General features: G+C 38.7%; 1 protein-coding gene across 1 annotated transcript in view; it reads right to left on the reverse strand.

The window, feature by feature from the left end:
* The window catches only part of LOC126355813 (protein Skeletor, isoforms B/C), a 647,689-nt gene that overhangs the window by 13,938 nt on the left and 612,062 nt on the right, over window positions 1-21,689 (reverse strand). Inside the window, exons 12-13 of the mRNA XM_050006254.1 lie at window positions 11,449-11,604; window positions 5,004-5,167 (exon numbers count right to left, since the gene is read on the reverse strand). Of these exons, the coding sequence (XP_049862211.1) occupies window positions 5,004-5,167; window positions 11,449-11,604 (320 nt within the window). The remainder of the gene's footprint in view (window positions 1-5,003; window positions 5,168-11,448; window positions 11,605-21,689) is intronic.

A 21,689-nucleotide genomic window follows, 5' to 3' on the forward strand; every position in this document is an offset into this window, starting at 1 on the left:
AGGCAAAAATTGAACACTAAGCAACAGTAATTAAATCAGAAGCTCTATATGGATCTGAATGCCTAACACTGAATAACAGAGACAAACGAGAAGAAGTAGAAAAGAAAGAAATTATAACCCTCAGAAAAATTTTAGGATCACAAGAAAACAAAGACAATAACTGGATAAAGAAGAGGAAGATTTGCACAGAAACATAGAAACAATCACAGACCCTATAAGGAAGTGGAAATTAAAGTTTTATGGTCATATTTACAGAATGAATGACAATAGGCTAATTAAGAATATTTTAAATTTAATTTCCAAATTAAAAAATACTGTGCAATACCTGGAAAATATGAGAAGAGTCTTTGAAAAAACTTAACATAATAGGAGACACTGTAAAGAAAAGAGAAAACATCAGGCTACTAATCGATACTGCTAAATTTCGTATTCAATTATGACAACCACTACCTAGGAAGGTAATGTCAAAAGAACTGAGGCAGGCCATCAGCAAATGCATGAATAAGTTCTGGGAAGACAAGTAGAAAAAGATTGTAGCATAGTCTTAGATTCTAAGCAGTCTAGAAATGACCAAATGGTGTTATTAAAAAATTAATAAAAAGATTAAAAAGTCTGTATTCACTGAAAGAATTCTAAGCCATATATATTATTTAATAAATTTTATAGATAAATACATTACATATTAAACTTTTGTACAAAGATATGATATGTATTATACCTTTGTAAGCAATTATACAATCGCAAAAATCATCATGTGATGACCACATACAAAAACAAACATAAATAAATAAATTTTGATCTGACTCCAAGGCTAAAAGAGAGTCAACGAGCATCTACAAGACTTACAGACAAAGTTATGAGAGCCTATACTCTAAAAAAATCCGTGCCCAGTTCTTGGAAAAAGGCACAGATCACACCCATCTACTGGAGGGGTATTAGAAATGGTCCACAAAACTACTGTCCAATACCCTTGACATCAATTTGTTGTAGAATCTTAGAACATATTCTCAGCTCAAACATAATGAGGTATCTTAAATAGGATGATCTCAGTGTGAGCCAGTATGGGTTTTGGAAACATCGATCATGTGCAACCCAACACACACTTTACTCACACGACATACCGAAATCTTTCGATCGGGATATTAAGGTAGGTGCAGCATTTCTTGATTTCTGGAAAGCACTTGACTCAACATTGCAAATAAGCTTAATGTCAAAAGTATGATCTTTCGATTGGGGCATTAAGGTAGGTGCAGCATTTCTTGATTTCTGGAAAGCACATGACTCAACATTGCAAATAAGCTTAATGTCAAAAGTATGATCATATGGGGTATCAAGTGAAATCTGTGATTGGATTGAGGACTTTCTGGTAGGGAGGACACTTCATGTTATCTTGGATGGAGAGTCATTGTCAGATGTAGAAGTAACTTCGGGTGTGCTCAGGGAAGTGTGTTGGGACCATTGCTGTTCATGTTGTATATTAATGACCTTGCAGACAATGTTGATAGAATAATCAGATATGCAGTTATCTGCAATGAATTGCTACCTGAAAGAAGCTGCATAAATTTTCAGTTAGACCCTGATAAGATTTCAATGTTGTGCAGAGGTTGGCAACTTGCTGTAACTGTTTAGAAATGTAAAATTTTGCACTTCGCAATACGAAAAAATATAATATCCTATGACTACAATATATAATAATAGTAATAATAATAATAATAATAATAATAATAATAATAATAATCCCTAGAAATAATACAGTTTCAGGACATCGTACAGATTATTCTTCTGAATACTTCAGTTTATAAATTACAAACTAAAGATTTGTTTGTATTAATATATTTTACATTTTGATGGATTTTACGTCTCGTGGTATACAATTGTAATATTACAAATATTTTTTTATCAACATTATATTAGTTGTAGGTTACTTAAAACTATGAGCTTGACATACTTATGAAACAGTTTTCAAACAGATATAATACTCATCTACAGAATAAAAAGGGTTTTCAATTAGAATTCTTTTTAGCTGATCTTTTAATTTGTTAGTAGGAAGGGTTGTGAGACTTTTTGGTAGGGCATTAGCTAGCTTCAGCCCAGCATGAAGTGCATTTTTTTCATATAAAGCTGTTTTGTGGCTATTTACATGGTATCTGAACTTTTGCCTTGTATCATATTGGTGCAGGTCACAGTTGAAATTTGGATTTATTGTATTCACAAGCAATATAACTTTCAATATGTACACACCTATAATGGTGAGCACACCTAATTTTGGGAACAGATTCTGACATGATTCTCGAGGTTTGGCACCACAAATGATCCTGATAACTTTTTTCTGTAGTATTAATAATGTACTTACATTAAAAACAAAGTTTCCAAGACTTACAGCTTGGCTTGAGTTGTTTCACCCCATATTTCTACAGCATAGTTTAAGTTTGATGAGAATAGGGCATGATAAGCAGTGTTTAGTACACCCATGTCCTTACAATATTTGCTAATCATATTTATAGCAAACACATTCTTCGACAGCTTACATGCTAAGGAATCAAAATGCATGTCCCATTTGAGGCTGTCCTGGATTGTAATTCCCAAGAACTTTGCCCATTTTTCCTTTTTTACAATGGCATTTCCTATGGATAATTTCATGTCAAATTCTATTTGTTTCCTTGTCTTAAATTCCATCATTGCAGTCTTTGAAGCACTTACATTTAGATGTCTTTCATTAAAATACTTGACTATTTCATTAGTTACACTGTTGGACTGTACCTCCAGACTCTCATAGTCTTTGTGTTTACACACTATTGATGTGTCATCTGCATACAATGTTTTTGTACAGTTAGGAGAACAATACTGTATATCATTAACATATATCAAGAAAAGAAGGGGTCCCAAGACAGAACCTTGAGGCACTCCATATTTGATGTCTGTAATTTTAGATTTGTAAGACCCACTGTTTGTTTTAAGCAAGACAAATTGTTTTCTATTGCTCATATACAATTTTATTAGCTCATAGCCAGTTTCTCTGATACCCAGGTTCCACAGCGTGTCAAGTAATATGGTGATGTTGACACAATCAAAAGCTTTTTCTAGATCAAGGAATACTCCAGTTACATAATCCTTGTTCTCTATGGCTGTTATTATTTTGTCTATTAATTGTGCTGCTGCTACTGATGTTGACTTGTTTTTCATAAAGCCATTCTGATTTTCAAATATTAAATTGTGTTGACTCAAGAATGTCAATAGTCTAGTATAAATTACTTTCTCAACTACCTTCGAAAATGTAGGTAAGTTTGAGATGGGGCGGTAGTTTTCAATTTTAGATTTATCACCTTTCTTGTGAATTGGGGTTACTGTTGCTGTCTTTAGACTATCTGGGAAACAACCTGATGCAATTACATCATTTACTGCTGTGGCCATGGCATCATGATTCACTGTTGGAATTGGCCAACTCATACAAATATCTGGGTGTAACACTTTGTACAGTTATTTGAAATGGAGTGTTCTCATAGATTCAGCAGTGGGTAAATCAGATTTCAGTCTACAGGTAGAACACAGGGGAAGTACACTTAGTCTGCAAAGGAGATTGTTTACTAATCATTTGGCCATGTGGTTCTAGAATATTCTTCAAGTAAGTGGGACCTATACGAGATAACAAAGACTAACAGGGGATATTAAATGTATACAGAGAAGGGCAGCACGAATGGTCACAGGTTTGTTTAAACTATGGGAGAGTGTATCAGAGATACTAAAGGAACTGATCTGGAAGATTAGTGAAGACAGATGTAAAGTATCCTGAGAAAGTCTATTAACAAAGTTTCAAGAACTGGCTTTAAATGATTACTCTAGGAATGTACCACAAGCCCCTATGTATTGCTCACATAGGAATAGTGATGGTAAGATTAGAATTATTACTGCAAGCACAGAGGCATTCAAACAGTCATTCTTCCCATGCTCCATATGTGAATGGAACAGGAAGAAACCATAGTAACTGGTACAATGGGACACACCCTTTGCCATGCTCCTCACAGTGGTTTCCAGAGTGTAGATGTAGGTGTACTTGTAGATGTAGACAAAATATTACTTTCTCTCAACTACAACTCTCGATAAACTATGTCAGGAAAATCAAAGATCCATGCTCATATGATGGCTTATTGACAGTTGTTTTTCATGCACTTGCATTACACATGATGTCCCACAAATCCATCATGTCTATCCCTAAGGCTTCTAGAATATCTGTTGCAAAATGAATATTGGTGACAGTAATAGTAATATAATTATATAAAGAATTCAATAAGAAATTCTCAGATATGGGCAGTGACACAGACAAGAGCTGTATTCTTGAAGAATAATGAAATTTGTAATGCAGACAACTGTGTTTTGACAATAAAACATCAAACTTCACAAATAAGATTTCTTATCAATAATATTCTATCTTTATCTCTCTAACACACACACACACACACACACACACACACACACACACACACACACACAATATGTGCATATCTGGATATATCTGGATTCCCAGAATTTATTACAAATATATGAAAATATAAGGGAATTGAAGAATTGCTGATATATATATATATATATATATATATATATATATATATATATATATATATATATATATATATATATATAAAACAGAAAGAAACTTCCACATGGGGAAAAATATATTAAAAATAAAGATTCCAAGACTTACCAAGCGGGAAAGCGCCGGCAGACAGGCACATGAACAAAACACACAAACACACACACAAAATTACGAGCTTTCGCAACTGGCAGTTGCTTCGTCAGGAAGGAAGCAACTGCCAGTTGCGAAAGCTCGTAATTTTGTGTGTGTGTTTGTGTGTTTTGTTCATGTGCCTGTCTGCCGGCGCTTTCCCGCTTGGTAAGTCTTATATATATATAAAGAAAGATGCAAGCAAATGAAACTCAGTAAATGAGAACAAGCAAGGAGAATTGGCCAAATACACACATAAGTGGATAATAGTAATCCTGCTCACCTGATAGTAAACCAAGTCTGGTGTTTCCTCATCAACAGTCCAGTTGAGGTAAGCTGGTGCACCATCATCACACACTAGTCTCAATGTTTTTAGGAATTCTTCAAATGTTTCTGTCTCCGCTGATTTATCAATGGTTTTGTGTGTCCATTCACAGTAACGTCCAGCTATTAATATGGAATACATACTTTCAGTTTACTTTATTAGCAAAAAATGGTGGCAAAACATTTTTGTGTGAGTTTAATAATGACTGTAGTCAAATGAATGTAGAACAGATAACAAAAGATATAATTAAGTGTCTTTTGTAAATAATGTCAAGAATATGTCATCAGTTGTGGATATGGCTCCTTTGTAATATGATGGGTAAAGAAGTATGATAAGTTATCATATTTAGTAGCTATGAAGGACATAAGAGGGGGTAAAAAAATGCTTTCTGCTCAAACAGAAAGAAAGTGTTACATATAGAATATGGAAACAATATTTCAAGGCTACTGGGTACAACTGAGAAAGCAGCACCTGTTAACAAAGCATTACTTCCCTGCTAACATTATTGTGTTCATGTATGTGTAAGCAGAAGTAGTACATAGCAGTTTAATGATGGTTTCATGTTAAACAGTGTGTGGACTTAACTTATTACAAGTAATTCATGTCTTTCAATGTAGCAGGTTCTACACTGTGTATCCACTGTTTCTTATTTTGTTAAGATGTGCATGGGTAATGAAGAGGGTGTTGTCGCTTGAGTCAACAATATAAACATGACAAGAGACATAAATGTAGACCAGTACTTAGATTTAGGAGACATAGATTTCTGTAGTCAGCAGAAACACAATTACAGCACTTTTAGCACCCTCCCACTTACAAAAGACAGAATAAAACTTAATTCCTCAGCATGGCCCAGACCTTGGCTATCTCAGTAGATTGTTCCAGCAGAGCTATGACTTTATCAAAACCAGCCCTCAACCATAGTCATATCTTCTTCATATCCTCCCCACACTTACCCCTGTCATCTTTCATCTCCATCACAATACTTGCAACCTATTTGTCAAATCATATGACATTCCCAAAGTTTGAGCCCTACCCAAAGTTTTCTACTCTTCAACTGTTTTCACTGTAAAATCTTCAGCATGCTCACATCCACTACCCACCACTGGTAAATTATACGACATCGAAAGTGAGGTAGCATATAAAATTAATGCATTGTTTGCTAGCTGGGATGTGCTTACTGCACAACTTTCTATATATGAATGCCACCACCAAACTGACAAAAGTCAAGTATTGGCACAAAAGAACAGTCTGCTTTGGGAATGTCCCACATCCATTTGCTGAGCATGCTCCACAGCTCAAGAGACTTGTGTAGCTTATGATAGCTGAGGGATATTTTTTTATGAGCTAATAGTGTCTAGGCTAGTTGCAAAAGCTGGCCACTGTGGCTGAGTGGTTCTAGGCACTTCTGTCCAGAACTGCATTGCTGCTACAGTTGCAGGTTCAAATCCTGCCTCAGGAATGGATGTGTGTGATGTCCTTAGGTTAGTTAGGTTTAAGTAGTTCTAAGTCTAGGGACTTTTATACCAATTTATATAGCAATCCAAGGGAAAATTTCAGTGTATCTAAATTAAATGATGTACCTAGTGTTCCAGATATACTCCCATCGGAAGTCAAGTGTGCTCTAGATACCATGAAGGAGGGAACAGTGCTGGATGATGATGAGCTCAGCATTGACATCCTCAAACTGGCAGGAGAGGTAACAATAAACCACTTCACAAAAGTATTTACTTCCTGCCTGCACTATGCTTCAATCCCATTATCATGGAACAAGGCTAAGATTATATTGATACACAAGAAAGGAAGTATTCACAATATTAAAAACTACCGTCCTATCAGCTTGCTCTCAATTTTGTACAAAATTTTCACAAAGGTCTTGTTGAGCCGAATTAGTTCCACCCTAGACTCAGCCCAACCTATAGAACAAGCAGGATTCCGAAGCAATTTTAGCAGTATTGACCACATTCTGACCGTTAGTAAAGTGATAAGCAGAGCGAATGAATACCAACTGCCTCTCTACATTGCCTTTGTTGACTTTGAAAAGGCATTTGACTCTGTTAGCCATGTAGCTGTCCTCCAAGCTTTGAGTGAGCAAGGAGTGGGAGCAGCATACACTGAAGTGCTCAGGAAAATCTACGAGAATTCTTCAGCTTATGTTAACATCGGCGAAAAAACTAAAAAATTCTGCATCACGAGGGGTGTCAAGCAAGGCGATCCCATCTTCCCAAAACTGTTCTCTGCTGTATTGGAAATGGCTATGTCAAAGCTAGGCTGGGAAAGTAAGGGAATTAGAGTTAATGGAAGAAGGCTTACCAACTTGAGATTTGCTCATGATATTGCCTTACTGGCCAAAGACTTTGCAGAGCTCCAAAACTTAGTTACAGATCTTGCATCGGAATGTCAGCTGGTTGGCTTGAACATGAACCTTTCCAAAACAAAAGTAATGTCCAACAAATGGGTTCCAGCTGGAGATGTGAAAGTCAAGGACAGTTTACTAGAAGAGGTCAGTGAATATGTCTACCTTGGCCAGATTATAAATATGAAGGGAGACATAAGGCCAGAAATCTATCGATGCATCAAGCTTGGCTGGCAAGCATTTCGGAAGAATTCAAAAGTATTCAGATCAAAAATGCCAGTAAATTAGAAGATAGCAGTATTTGATCAATGCATTCTTCCTGTGATGATGTATGGCTGCGAGACATGGACACTGAACTCATTTACAAAAGGGAAACTTAGGACAGCACAGAGAGCCATGGAGAGATCAATGCAGGGCTATACAAGAAAGGACAGGAAAAGGGCAAATGACATCCGGTCTGTGACGAAGGTTAATGACATCTTAGAGACAGTAGGTTCCTTGAAATGGCAATGGGCTGGCCACGTCACAAGAAGAAAAGACAACAGATGGACGAAGCTAGTACTGGAGTGGAGTCCGAGAGAGCACCAGAGGCCTAGAGGAAGACCACCAGACAGATGGGACAAAGACATCAAGAAGATCGCTGGTAACACCTGGCAGAGAACTGCCAAAGGCCATCCCACTTGGAGAAGACTGCTGAAAGCCTACCTGAATCCACGACTTGAAGAGGCCACATCATTTAATGATTGAATTGGCTGATGATGATGATGAAGCCTAGGGGACTGATGAGCTCAGATGTTTAGTCCCATAGTGCTTAGGGCCATTTGAACCATTTAATTCCAATACATAAAAAAGGAGCTACTGACTCACCTTCAAGTTATAGTCCAATTTCTATAGTCCCAGCTTTTTGTAAAGTAATGGAATGCATATTAACTAACAATTGTATGTTTACTTGGAAAATCTGGGAATACTTAGTGAATCACAGTATGGTTTAGGAAAAATTTGTGAACTGTTGATGCTGTAAACTGTGTAGTTGAATACATACAACAGGTGTTTGAGGACAAAGGCTTTTTTTAGCCACTTTTTATGATCTAAGTAAAGCTTTTGGCTGTGTAGAGCACACATCACTTCTGGAAAAAATTCAATTCTATGACACTGAAAGTAACAGCCTATCTGCCTATCTGCAACTCTATCTCCACTATATGGTGAGCAGCAACTCTCCTCTTTATAATGTTGTTAAATTCCACACTACATTTTCCATTGTTTGATTACAGTAAAACAAACTATATCCAGTTTCACACACCCTCTAAAAATCAAGAAATAGGAGAAAATCTAGGCACCCAGTTGATAGCCAGGGTGGATACTTCAAAATACTTGGGCGTACATAGTGATAGCAAAGCAAACTGGTCAAATGACATAATAGATGTGTGCAGAAGACTGTTTTCTGCAACTTATGCTTAATATATCATTTGTTCTTAAAGGAACATCGAAACAATTAAATCAACTTATTACTGTTATTTTCATGTCACTATGATATATGCAATCACACACTGAGAAAATCAGCCACTACCTAGAAAAGTGCTATATGTACAGTGTAATGGGACACCCTCCTTTAACATTACCTTTTTTTTTTTTTTTATAGAAATAGTCGACACCAGATATACTTTTGATTCTTGTGTAGGTAAACCTCCTCTCATTGCACACAGACCCAGTCTCTCCCATCTACTCAATCTCCCACTTCCAGCTCCACTCCCCACAACACCTCACGATCAAAGGGAGAGCCACGTGTGAAAGCACCCACGTGATTTACCAACTGACTTGCCTGCACTGTGACGCTTTCTATGTGGGAATGACCAACAAACTGTCCATTCGCATGAATGGACGCAGGCAGACAGCGTTTGTTGGTAATGAGGATCACCCTGTGGCTAAACATGCCTTGATGCACGGCCAGCACATCTTGGCACAGTGTTACACCGTCCGAGTTATCTGGATACTTCCCACCAACACCAACCTATCCGAACTCCAGAGATGGGAACTCACCCTTCAGTATATCCTCTCTTCTCGATATCCGCCAGGCCTCAACCTCCACTAATTTCAAGTTGCCGCCGCTCATACCTCACCTGTCTTTCAACAACTTCTTTGCCTCTGTACTTCCGCCTCGACTGACATCTCTGCCCTTACTCTTTGCCTTTAAATATGTCTGCTTGTGTCTGTGTATGTGCGGATGGATATATGTGTGTGTGTGTGTGTGTGTGTGTGTGTGTGTGTGTGTGTGTGTGTGTATGCACCTGTCCTTTTTTTCCCCAAGGGAAGTCTTTCCGCTCCCGGGATTGGAATGACTCCTTACCCTCTCCCTTAAAACCCACATCCTTTCGTCTTTCCCTCTCCTTCCTGAAGAAGCAACCATCGGTTGCGAAAGCTAGTAATTCTGTGTGTGTGTTTGTGTGTTTTGTTCATTGTGCCTGTCTGCCGGCGCTTTCCCGCTTGGTAAGTCTTGGAATCTTTGTTTTTAATATAAGCATTACCTCAGCTGTTTAACTAAATGAATGTCATATGATTTTGTATATGATGTACCATATTTCAGGCTAAAATATATAAAAAGAAATTAATTTGTTAGTACTCTGTATGTACAGTTAAAATTTTTGATGTCCACACTCTAAAAGAAGAAAGTATGATGTGCCAAGGAGGAGTTATCTGTATGAGATGGAAATTGGCAGAAGTCATGTACATGAATTATACAGATGGGATGGAAATATGCAGAAGTAATGTGCATGTACATGTATATGAACTATCCAGATAGAATTGAAATTGGCAGATGTGATGTACATGTACAGACAAACAAATGCTTGCAATTTCAGTTTCAGAAAAATTCAGTTACTTATCCAACAGAAAGAGCTTCACAAATTGAGCAAGTCACTAACATGTTAATCCACCTCTGGCCCTTATACAAGCAGTCATTCAGCTTGGCACTGATTGACAGAGTTGTTGTATATCCCCCTGAGGGATATAATGCGAAATTCTGTCCAACTGGCATGTTAGAATGTCAAAATCCCAGTATGGTTGGTGGACCCTGCCACTAGTGCTCCAAATGCTCTCAATTGGGGAGAGATCAGGCAACCCTGCTGGCCAAGGTAAGGTTTGACAAGCACGAAGACAAGCAATAGAAACTCTTGTTATGTGTGGGCAGGCATTACTTTGCTAAAATATAAGCCCAGGATGGCTTGCCATGAAAGGCAACAAAATGGAGTGTAAAATATTAACATACTGCTGTGCTGTAAGGAAGCTGTGGATGGCAATCAAAGGGGGTCCTTGCTATGGATAGAAATGACACTCCAGACCAACATTCCTTGTTGTTGGGACGTATAGTGGGCAACAGTCAGGTTAGTATACCATCGCTACCTTGGGCATCTGGAGAACTGTCTTCAGTGATGAGACCCTCTTTGAACTGAGCCCTGATGACCAGCAAAGATCATCTGAAGTGCTAATTTGACAGAATTTCACACAATACCCTTCAGGAGGACATCCAGTAAGTCCATCAATCAATAACTGCTTGCGTGATGCCCAGAGGTTGACTAAAATGTTATTGACTTGGTCAATTTGTGAAGCTCTTCCTCGTGAATAAATCACCCAATGTTTCTGAAACTGTAATCATTTGTTTGTATGCATTTGTACATCATATCTACCCCCTTCAGATAATTCCTTCATGGTGCTTTGTTTCTTTTCTCTTAGAGTGTACATAGAACTTACCTTTCCCTCAGCATTTGTGGATATTGCACTTTGGATTACGTTTTGTATTTAATAGTGTTCAAAATGTTAAACAAATAAAAGTAGATATTTTGTTTCAGACAGAAGTATAAGACCACTGAAGAATTCTGTTTCTCTTTTTTGCATCTTATAATTCATTGTTACCTGTTTTAAAACTCCATGAATGCTCTACATAATGTATTAGATCACAAATTTAATGCATATGGAATGGCATCTTTCTTCACAGAAGCTGTTCTCACAGATTAGCATTTAAATTGCAGTTTTAAAAACCAATAAGAAAATACTTGCCTGCCGTGGGATATGGATATCCCTCTGCATCATAGCCAACACCTGCAAAAACTCTCTGCTCTTTCTGATCCTCTTCCGACTTTTGGCCAAAACCACCCTCATCACTGTCAGTTATGTAGAAGGGATGGTAACGTGCAGGATTTGTGCGATCATTACCTGGGAGAAGAAAGTAGCAAAATAATTATATATTATTTCCGATTTTATAACACTAAATATTAAGTCACTGTACACGAAAATTTGAATTTCAATATGAACTGAGTACCAGCAGATCACACTGTTGTACTTAAATGTGATGTTTGCACAAACAGTTGTTTGTTGGTATAAGACATATATTATGTTGTTCATATTCGCAAAAATATTGTCATAAGGATCTATCTTTTGCAGAACAGTTACATACATTTTTTAAGCATTATGTATGCCAATATGATGTTGATTTACAGATATATAGATGATTATTTACTTCTGTTTGAGAACTTGTCTATGGTATGAAAGGAACTTTCAGGAAGAAACAACTTTAACTTGACTTTAAATATGTGTATTATGCTACAATTTTTGTTCTCTAGGTTGATCCAGCTTTATTACCATGTACACCAATTGGAAACATCAGAAACTGAAACTATTCCACTTTCTGTTGTTTGACTCATTTTTAGTAATTATTTTTACCCTTATCCTTCAGATAATTGTACTTATACAAGTACGGCATATCCTATGTGTGTATTAAAAATGATTAATTGCTTATTTACAATGATATATTAATTTTGTTGTAAACTTATTACTTAAGAAAAGGATAGATTGCTACTCACTGATGTTGAGTTGCAGACAGGCACTACGAAAAGACTGCTAAGCAAGTAAGCCAAAAGACCTTCTTCTGAATTAGACAACACACACACATTCATACAAATGGAACTCACATGCATATGGTTACTGACTCTGGCTGCCAAGACCAGTCTGCGAGCAACAGCTCATGATGGGAGAAGCAGTCTGAGTGGGGGCGTAAGGAGGAGGCAGAGGCAGAGAGGGTTAGTGGTAGCAGCATAGGAGTGGGGGATGGTACAGGCTGATAGTGGGAGCAAACAGGGATGAGATGGGGAGAGGGCTGGGCAGCTAGGTGATGTTGGAAGGTTAGACAGTGGAAGATGGGGAGAGCAAGGGCTCAGAGAAGGAGAGAAGTAAGAATTCAGAAGGCTTTATAGTGCTAGAGAGGGAACAGGAAAGGGGACGACAGGTGGGTGAAGGACAGTGACTAACAAAGTTTGAGGCAACATAGGATATATTGCATGGAAAATTCCCACCTGTGCAATCCAGAAAAGCTGGTGTTGGTGGAAGGATCCAGACTGCACTGGCTGTGAAGCAGTCGCTGAAATGAAGAACATTCTGCTGGGCAGCATACTCAGCAACTGGGTGGTCCAGCTGTTTTTTGGGCACTGTTTGCTGGTGGTCCACATGCGAACAGACAGCTTGTTGGCTGTCATGTCCATGTAGAATGCAGCACAGTGGTTTCAGCTTAGGTTGTAGACCAAATTTTTGGTTTCACAGGTAACTGCACCTTTGATGTGGTGGTGAGGCTTGTGACAGGACTGGAGTAGGTGGTGGTGGGAGTATGTATGGGACAGGTCTTGCATCTAGATCTGTTATAGGGATATGAGTCATGATGCAAGAGGTTGGAAGGAGGGGTTGAGTAGAGATGGATGAGGCTATTGTGTAGGTTCTGTGGAGAGCGGAATACCAGTGTGGGTTGGGAAGGATGAGTAGGATATTCTTCATTTCGAGGTATGACAAGAGGAAGTGAAAACTCTGGTGGAGAATGTAATTCAGTTGCTCCAGTCCCGTGTGGTACTCAGTCATAAACGGAATGCTCCTCTACAGCCACGAGGTAGTTCTTTGGGAGGTGGTATGTGACTGGAGAAACAGTGCACAGGAGATCTGTTTCTGTACAAGGTGGAAGGGTAATTATGGTCTGTGAAGGCCTCAGTGAGATCCTGGTATATTTTTAGATGTACTGCTCATCACTATATATGCAATGACCATGGGTGGCTAGGCTGTAGGGAAGGGACTTCTTGCTGTGGAAAGGGTGGGAGCTGTCGAAGTGAAGGTATTGCTAGTGATTGGTAGGTTTGATATGGATAGAGGTACTGAACTGCATGGTAACATTGAGGAAGGTAACTCATTAGGTTGAGGAGGACCAGGTGTCATGAATGGGGGAGAAGGTGTTGAGATTCTGGAGGAATGTGGATTGGGTGTCCTCCAGGTTGATCCAGATCACAATGTTATCATTGAACCTCAACAAGGTGAGGGGTTTGGCATTCTGGATGATTAGGAATCATTCGTCTAGATAGCCCATGAAGAGGGCAGCATAGTAAGATGCCATACCCTTGATTTGTTTGTAGGTGATTCCCTCAAAGGAGAAGTAATTGTGGGTATGGATATAGCTGTCATTGTGACCAGGAAAGAGGGTGTAGGTTTGGAACACATTGAACATTGGGAAAGGTAGTGTTCAATAGGGGCATTAGGGATTTTAGAAAGGGAGATGGCATGAGTGGTGATGAGTAGGGCACTATGTGACAAAGGAATAGAAACTCTAGAGATTTGGGAAAGGAAATGATTGATATCTTGTATATAGGAGGATAGGTTGTGGGTAATAGGCTGAAATGTTGGTCTCGAGAGCAGGTATTCTCTGAATGGGGGAACAGTAAGCACCCACAATGGGGCATCCTGGAAGTTTGGGTTTATGGACTTAGGAAACATGTAGAAAGTAGGAGTGCAGTGAATGGTAGGGGCGAGGAGAGACACAGACTGTGAGAAGAGGTTCAGGGACGGCTCTGGAGATTTGAAGAGAGACTGAAGATCTTGCTGGATATCTGGAATGGGGTCACTGTGGCAGGGTCTGCAGGTGGACAAATTTGACAGCTAGCAGAGTCCTTCTATCAGGTAATCCTTGTGATTCAAAACAATGGTTGGTGAGCCTTTGTCATGTGATGGGATTTTACGGTCAGGATCAGTTTTAAGGTGGTGAATTGTAGTTCTTTCTGTGAGTGTGAGGTTAGCTTTAATCTTGAGGGATTTAGGGACTGATACTGAGACAAGGTTCAAGGCTAAGATATTCTCAAAAGTTAACAGGGCGTGATTAGTGGCAAAGCGGGTGGATCACTGTTGGATGGAGCAGGAATTCAGTCAGGCAGGTTTCAACATTGGTCTTTGTTTGAGTCTAAATGCTAGGTTGATGGCAGAAAAGTGTTTCCACTGTAGGGACTGAGAAAAGGAGAGAAGGTCCTTAACAAGTCCAGCATGACTGAATTTGGAAGTGGGGCAAAATGGACTGATATTTCTGTGGCACTAAGACTTTTGTGTGAAAGGTTCACGACTGTGTTACAGGTCTGTTTAGGTTTTCAATTCTATATGGTGGTGGGAGGGAGCTTTTGAGAGTGGAGTAAATGTAGTAGATCAGTGAGTCAGGATTTCTCTGCTGTGAGGGGATGTGAGGAAGGTTTGGCGACTGTTATAAAGATGGTGGAGAGTGGTAGAGTGGTAGATCTTGGGATTTAACAGCAAGAGAATTTTACATATAGAGAGGAGGTATGGCAAAAAGGTTTCGACCTGATTTATATGGTTTTACTGGATGATGTTGGAGAGCACTAAGGACTGGCAGAATCTCAACAGATGGCAGTCATTGTGGAAGGAGGGGTTGCAGCCAGAGATGGTTAATTTGATGGTAAGGCCATTTGAGGGTATTCCATGAGCCAAATAACAGTGCAGGAACAACATGTTTGTTTGAGTTCTGGCTGGGAATAAGTAAAAATTTCTGTATTGGCGCAGATGGAAGGAGCAAGTATTCATGGAAGAGGATAAAAAATGCCTAAATGAAATGGGAATACATGCAAAAAATTTGCAAAGATACACCAAAACATAAGGAAAAAATACAAAAAGGATGGAATGGATGATGTATGGGGAAGCAAGAGGAAACCTTAGATAGTAGGCCAATAGTAGTAGGCAAAAATGGATTGAAATTGACTTAAAAACACAAGATCAATGATAAAAATAAATAAAAAGATTATGATGTGGTTTGCAGGTTGGTGGGCAGATATTTATGAAGAAGGGGGCCAGTGGTCTCATGGCTCATATCCCTGTACTAGACCTAGGTACAAGACCTGTCCCATACATACTCCCACCACCACAACTGCAGTCCTGTCACAAGCATCACCTATTCCATTAAAAGCAGTATTAACTGGTAAACCAGACATGTGATTTACAAGCTAAACTGCAAGCAATGTGATGCTGTCTATGTGGACATGACAACCAACAAGCTGTCTATCTGCATGAATTCCACTGAAAAACTGTGGCCAAAAAACAGCTAGAGCATCCAGTTGCTGAGCATGCTGTCCGGCATAACATGCTTCACTTCAATGACTGCTTCACAGTCTTTGCCATCTGGATCCTTTCTACCAACACCAGCTTTTCTGAACTATGCAGATGGTAACTCTCTCTGCGATATATCCTGCATTGCCATAATTCTTCTGGTCTCAACCTCTTTGTTAGTCACTGTCCTTCACCCACATGTCCCGTTCCCTGTTCCCTCTCCAGCACTACACAGCCTTCTATTTCACTAGCATACCGATAGTCTTTTTTTATACTTATCTCATTTTCTGGCCCTCCCCCTCCCCCACTGGAGAGTCTAACCTCTGAACTGCACCTAGCTGCCCTGCACACTTCTCGTTCTTCTGGTATGCTTCCATAATTAGTACTTTACTGTCCCCCACCCCTACCCTGATTTCCCTCCCGCTCCACCTTACCCGCACAACCCAGACTGCTTCTCCCATTATGTGCTGTTGCTCGCAGTCTGGCCTTAGAAGCCAGAGACAGTGGTCACATGTGTGTGAGTTGCATTTGCATGAATGTGTGTGTGTATGTTATCTAATTCAGAAGAAGGCCTTTTGGCTGAAAGCTTACTTGCTCAGCAGTCTTTCTGTAGTACCTGTCTGAGACTTGGCATCTGCACTATATGGTAAGCAGCAGTCTCTCCTTTTCTTAATATTGCCATTATTGCATCCCAGATTATCCATTGCTTAAGCTTTATTAATTACAGGAAATGAGTAACTGACATTGCTGGAACACTTAAAGGTGAATTCCAAGTGCGCTAATCAGTAGTTGTGAGAGCAGTGACTCCACTGATTACACAGCCTTGAGACCATTCTTTCTAGTTACCCATTTCAGTTTTCTGAAAACTAATTAATTTAAAAGATATTCATAATTACTGATCAGCCATGCTCAAAACTGTTTTTGCCACTTGAGCCCTTGTGCCTATTTAATTCTAAGATATGTCATTATACTTTTTTCCCTAATTTTTCTGAAAATTTGTACAAATTAACAAAATCTCAAACTTGGTAACTTTACCTATAAGTTGGTAATCCACCATATAGCCGGACAGTGTGGCCAAGTGGTTCTAGGTGCTTCAGTCTCGAACTGCTTGACTGCTATGGTCACAGGTTCAAATCCTGCTTTGGGCATGGATGTGTGTGATGTCCTTAGGTTAGTTAAGTTTAAGTAGTTCTAAGTTCTAGGAGACTGATGACCTCAGGTGTTAAGTCCCATAGTGCTCAGAGCCATTTGAATCCACCATATATAGGAATAGGGTGTCCTAATCAAACAGTACTGAGAACTTTTATATTTTTTAAACTCTCTTTTAGTCAAGTCAAATCTTTGTTGAGACTTATAGGTCATCTGTTCATTTAAACTTTTGCTCTGCCATTTTATAAACTATAATATAATCATCAAGATCAGGAAATACCATTACATCTGTCTTCATAGACAACCCCTATCCAAAAAATCTTCAGTCTGCCACCAGCATTCATACTGTCAAAATCTCTTTGCCAAATATCTTTATATCCTTACCAGGTAGGACTAATGGAAGAGATAGAGAAGATTCAATGAAGAGCAATGCATTTTTCACAGGTTTGTGTAGTTTAGAGCTTTACAGAGGTGCACTTGTGACAGACACTGCAAGAAAGTCATTGTACATCATGAGATGGACTGCTATTGATATTCTGAGAGACTTTGTTCGAGGAAAGATCACAAAACATATTGTTTCCTCCCACATACATCTCATGAAATGACCACAACAAGAAAATTTGAGAAATCAGAGATAAAACAAAGGTTTACCAACAATCATTCTTCCCATGAACTGTAAGGGAAGTGGGGATCAGATAGTTCTACAAGAAGTAACCTCTGCCACACACTGTCAGTTAGCTTTCACGATATTGATGTATGAAGGACAGACAAATGAAAAGCAGACACCTGCCACAGTAGAACAATGGGATTGTTCCATTCAAAAGTAACATCTCACATGTTTACACATTTTTCCTACTGGGAGAGAAGACCATCAATTTCTGCTTCATAGAATGTGATCGGCAGCTGATATATCCACAACTGCACCCACGGTTGCATTTTTTCATCCAGCTGAAACCAATGCCCATGCCCATATTTCTTCAGGTCACCAGAGATGTAAAATTCACACAGTGAATGATCCGGACTGTATGGGGGATGTTATTGTGTTTCCCAACCACATTGTTGAAGCATAGGTTTCATATGATTGGAAGTAAGGGGGCAGTCATTATTGTGAAACAGGATGATTCTGTCCAGTAGCCTGAGAGAAAATGGCAAAGCCAACAGTCAAGACGCCCCATATCTCCCCTGACAGAGAAAGATAGAGCAGTGTTCAATTTTAGCAATTTAGTCTATTTCTCAATGCCAATGACACTAATATCTATGACACTAAAGTCAACATTGCTGTGAGAATTAAAACAGGACAATGGAAGTCTCCTCGTGTTTGCTGCCGGATACTAAAATCAACTTGATTCAATATTTCGGCAATCCAACTGTTCACCATCTTCAGGAGAATGCCACTTCTGCTGCTGACTGCCACTGAGAACTGATGCCAAGGGTGCAAATTGATGTCCTAAATAGGCATCTGTACCGTACACGGCACTTGCGCAATCCTTCACAGTTGCTACCCTCCAAGACTGGGCAGGTGGCACTGCCCTTAGTAGAACACCAGTGGTAATGATATATCTTACTCAGAGACAATTTTTGAACATTCAGTATGGCTACACTGAAGAACATTTTGTTCTGATGTGGGATAGCTCAGGGTTCCAGATCCTGCAAGGAGGAAATGCATTATCTCTATTAATCAAATTATCTGCCAACCTAATTTCAATTGTCTCTTTATAAAGACTGCTCCAAAAACATGAAGTGTTGGCAACTATCACAGTTTTGTCAATTTCATACTGTGTCGCTCATTTAAACAACATTCTGCTACCGCTGATTTTTCTGGCTATTGTAGCCTCCTATGACAGCAATGTTCCACACACCCAGCTTTTTACAGTCTAGATGAATTTTTAATTAAATAAATTGTAAAATTTTAATATTATGTAATGCAAGTTGACATAATGCCACTAAGTATTTTATTTAACTTGAGCTCTGTATGTGTGTGCTCTGTTTGTGTTTTCTATAGTGATTTAATGATTGTAAGAAACTATGTATTTTCTTTTTCCTTTATTGCTGCTCAAATAATTTACAGTATACATTTTTATATAATTATGTACTGTATATGCTATAGGATTATCATATTGTATTTGTAAAAAACTGATTTGCTCCACATCCTCATGAACCCAACACATTTGGACCTGTGGAACAAGAATCAAATCAAATCACCTATCATGAACTGTGCATATTGAATGACTGGTGTCAATGTGGGAAGGCTTACATTGGCCATTCAATATGCACAGTTCCTGTCATGACATGGCCACTAATTGGTAGGTACTCCTCCACCCGCAATAGCAGTCCTCCCTCACCTCGGGAAATGCAGTCTGCACCTTCAGCAAGGCTTTGACTACATCTTGTCATGCCGTGAGCTGAGGCATTCTACCAGATATTGGACTATTACCACCCAAAGTAATAATCCATGAAGCATTCGGCCTACCTGGTATCCTAGTCCATTACTATGCCACCCCTGCTTCCAGTTTTGTACTTCAAAAGTCATTTCCCAACATATTACTTAGATGCAAGACTTGTCTCATAAACCAACCCAACACGTTCTATCACAGTCCAGTTACAAATATTTTGTACCCAATGAGACATATGTACATGTTTGAAAACAGCTACATTGTATACCAACCAACCTACAATTATCATGAAGTGTTCTATGTGGGTATGACTAAATTATACAGATGTGAACTGTCTTTCCAGCATATCCTATTTTTTCACAATCATCTCATTTTTTCTAGTTTTCCACCATAGTCCCCCCCCCCCCCCCCACTCAAACTGTGTTATCCCCTTCTCCACTGCCCTTCTCCCCCCACCCTTGCCTCCTCCCACATCATGCTGTCTTTCTCATGTATATTCCCTAAAAAAGCTGACCTACAAATCTCTTTTGAAGAAACTAAGTTAATCTGCACTAAATGTAACATTCAGAAATTAAACACTAGGTACAGGCAAATGTAAAGGGAAAAATATATCAAATATCTCAGAGTAATTATAGATTCAGAGTGGCTGGAAAGCACAGAGAGTTTGATGAGAGAAACTCAAAAGAGCATACAGAAGAACACACGGCATCTACAACAAAAAGTGCATTTCCATACATGCAAAGATTAGACATTACAACACTGTGATCAAACCTGAGGCTCTGTTGTGAGTGAAATCTTAATTTTCACCAGAAAAGGCGATCTGGAAAACAAATTGGAGCAAGAATAAAGGATTATGAGGAAAGTACTTGACCCAGAAAAAACATAAGACAGGTAAAAACTAAAATACTGTACAGAAACAGAGGAGGAAGACAGATGTGGACCAAAATGCTGTACAGAAACAGAGGATTATCACATCGGCCAGCAGATATTAAAAAACAAAGGTCAAAATTTTATGGAAATATTCAGTGATTCTCAATAATGAGGCTTACACACAAGATTATGATACACATCAAAAATTAAAGAATATGTCATGAATCCAACAAACTAAAAAGGACCTTGAGAGAAGCCCATATAGAGGCAGTGGAAGCAGTAGATGGAAATCTGTTCAGTCAAAATTTAAAATGTTGGATACTACAACCAGTGGACTGAAGAAAAAAGAAGCCCCTTGAGAGAGAGAGAATGTGATGGGAGATCAGAAAAACAAATCTAAAAAGCAATTTGAGACCCAACAGGGTGCTGTCTCTCTCACTCTCTCTCTCTCTCTCTCTCTCTCTCTCTCTCTCTCTCTCTCACACACACACACACACACACACACAGAGAGAGAGAGAGAGAGGGAGAGAGAGAGAGGGAGGGATAGAGAGAGAGAGAGAGAGAGAGAGAGAGAGAGAGAGAGAGAGAGAGAGAGAGAGAAAGAATGTGAGTGAAACTGTATATTTAAACTAGAAAAAGAACAGTGGCTAGGAATCTGCTAGCATTACATTTGTCTTTGTGCCAACCACCAATCCACAGCAGATAAATAGTTGCCAATCAATTGTATTATTTATTATGTATTCATTTCAGACTGATATATTCTCTTCTGTTTTTATCAAATTCATTCTCAATTCCAGCCAAAAAATTTTATTTGCATATTTATTTATTCTTTGCTCATGAATTCTAGCTGATAATTTTCAGTTGAGAGTGTGTCTCATATAATTTTGTATGCTGACAGATTAAGACAGATGTAACATCTGTTTGTGACTGCATTTACCATGTTACATTACACTGAGGCTTAATTACTATGCATATACAATAAATATAGACTAAACAAATCAAAAGGACACTTTACAGGCACATAAATGGTTATTATATATTTTATGTTACAATGTATGCTATCTCTGATTTAATGGAAAGAATTAAACTGTGCATTTTATAAAAAAAACTTGATAACAATTTTTAATAATGTAATATTATGCTGCCCACAGGTAAAGTGCCAGAAGCAATACACCACTAAATCGAATGCAACAGCTCTATGCACTGCCTGACAGGCTGGGAACTTTTGCTCCATGTATCAAAAGTTCAGTAAAGGAAAAAGCCTTATGATATACTTTTTGTTGGAGTGATAAACCTGTAAAGATGTATAGACTGGTCAGTCCACCAAACCACCTGTAGATGAGCTTGACAGACATGATCAGGATAATTAATGAAGAAAATAAATGGATTTATATTAAGGGACATTTCAACTACTTAATTTGAATAATGTGCTCCCCCCCTCTCCCCCCAATACTTCATGTAGTGTGATTAATGTCT

Source organism: Schistocerca gregaria, chromosome 3 (genome assembly GCF_023897955.1).
Source record: "Schistocerca gregaria isolate iqSchGreg1 chromosome 3, iqSchGreg1.2, whole genome shotgun sequence".
Classification (NCBI taxonomy): Eukaryota; Metazoa; Arthropoda; class Insecta; order Orthoptera; family Acrididae; genus Schistocerca; species Schistocerca gregaria.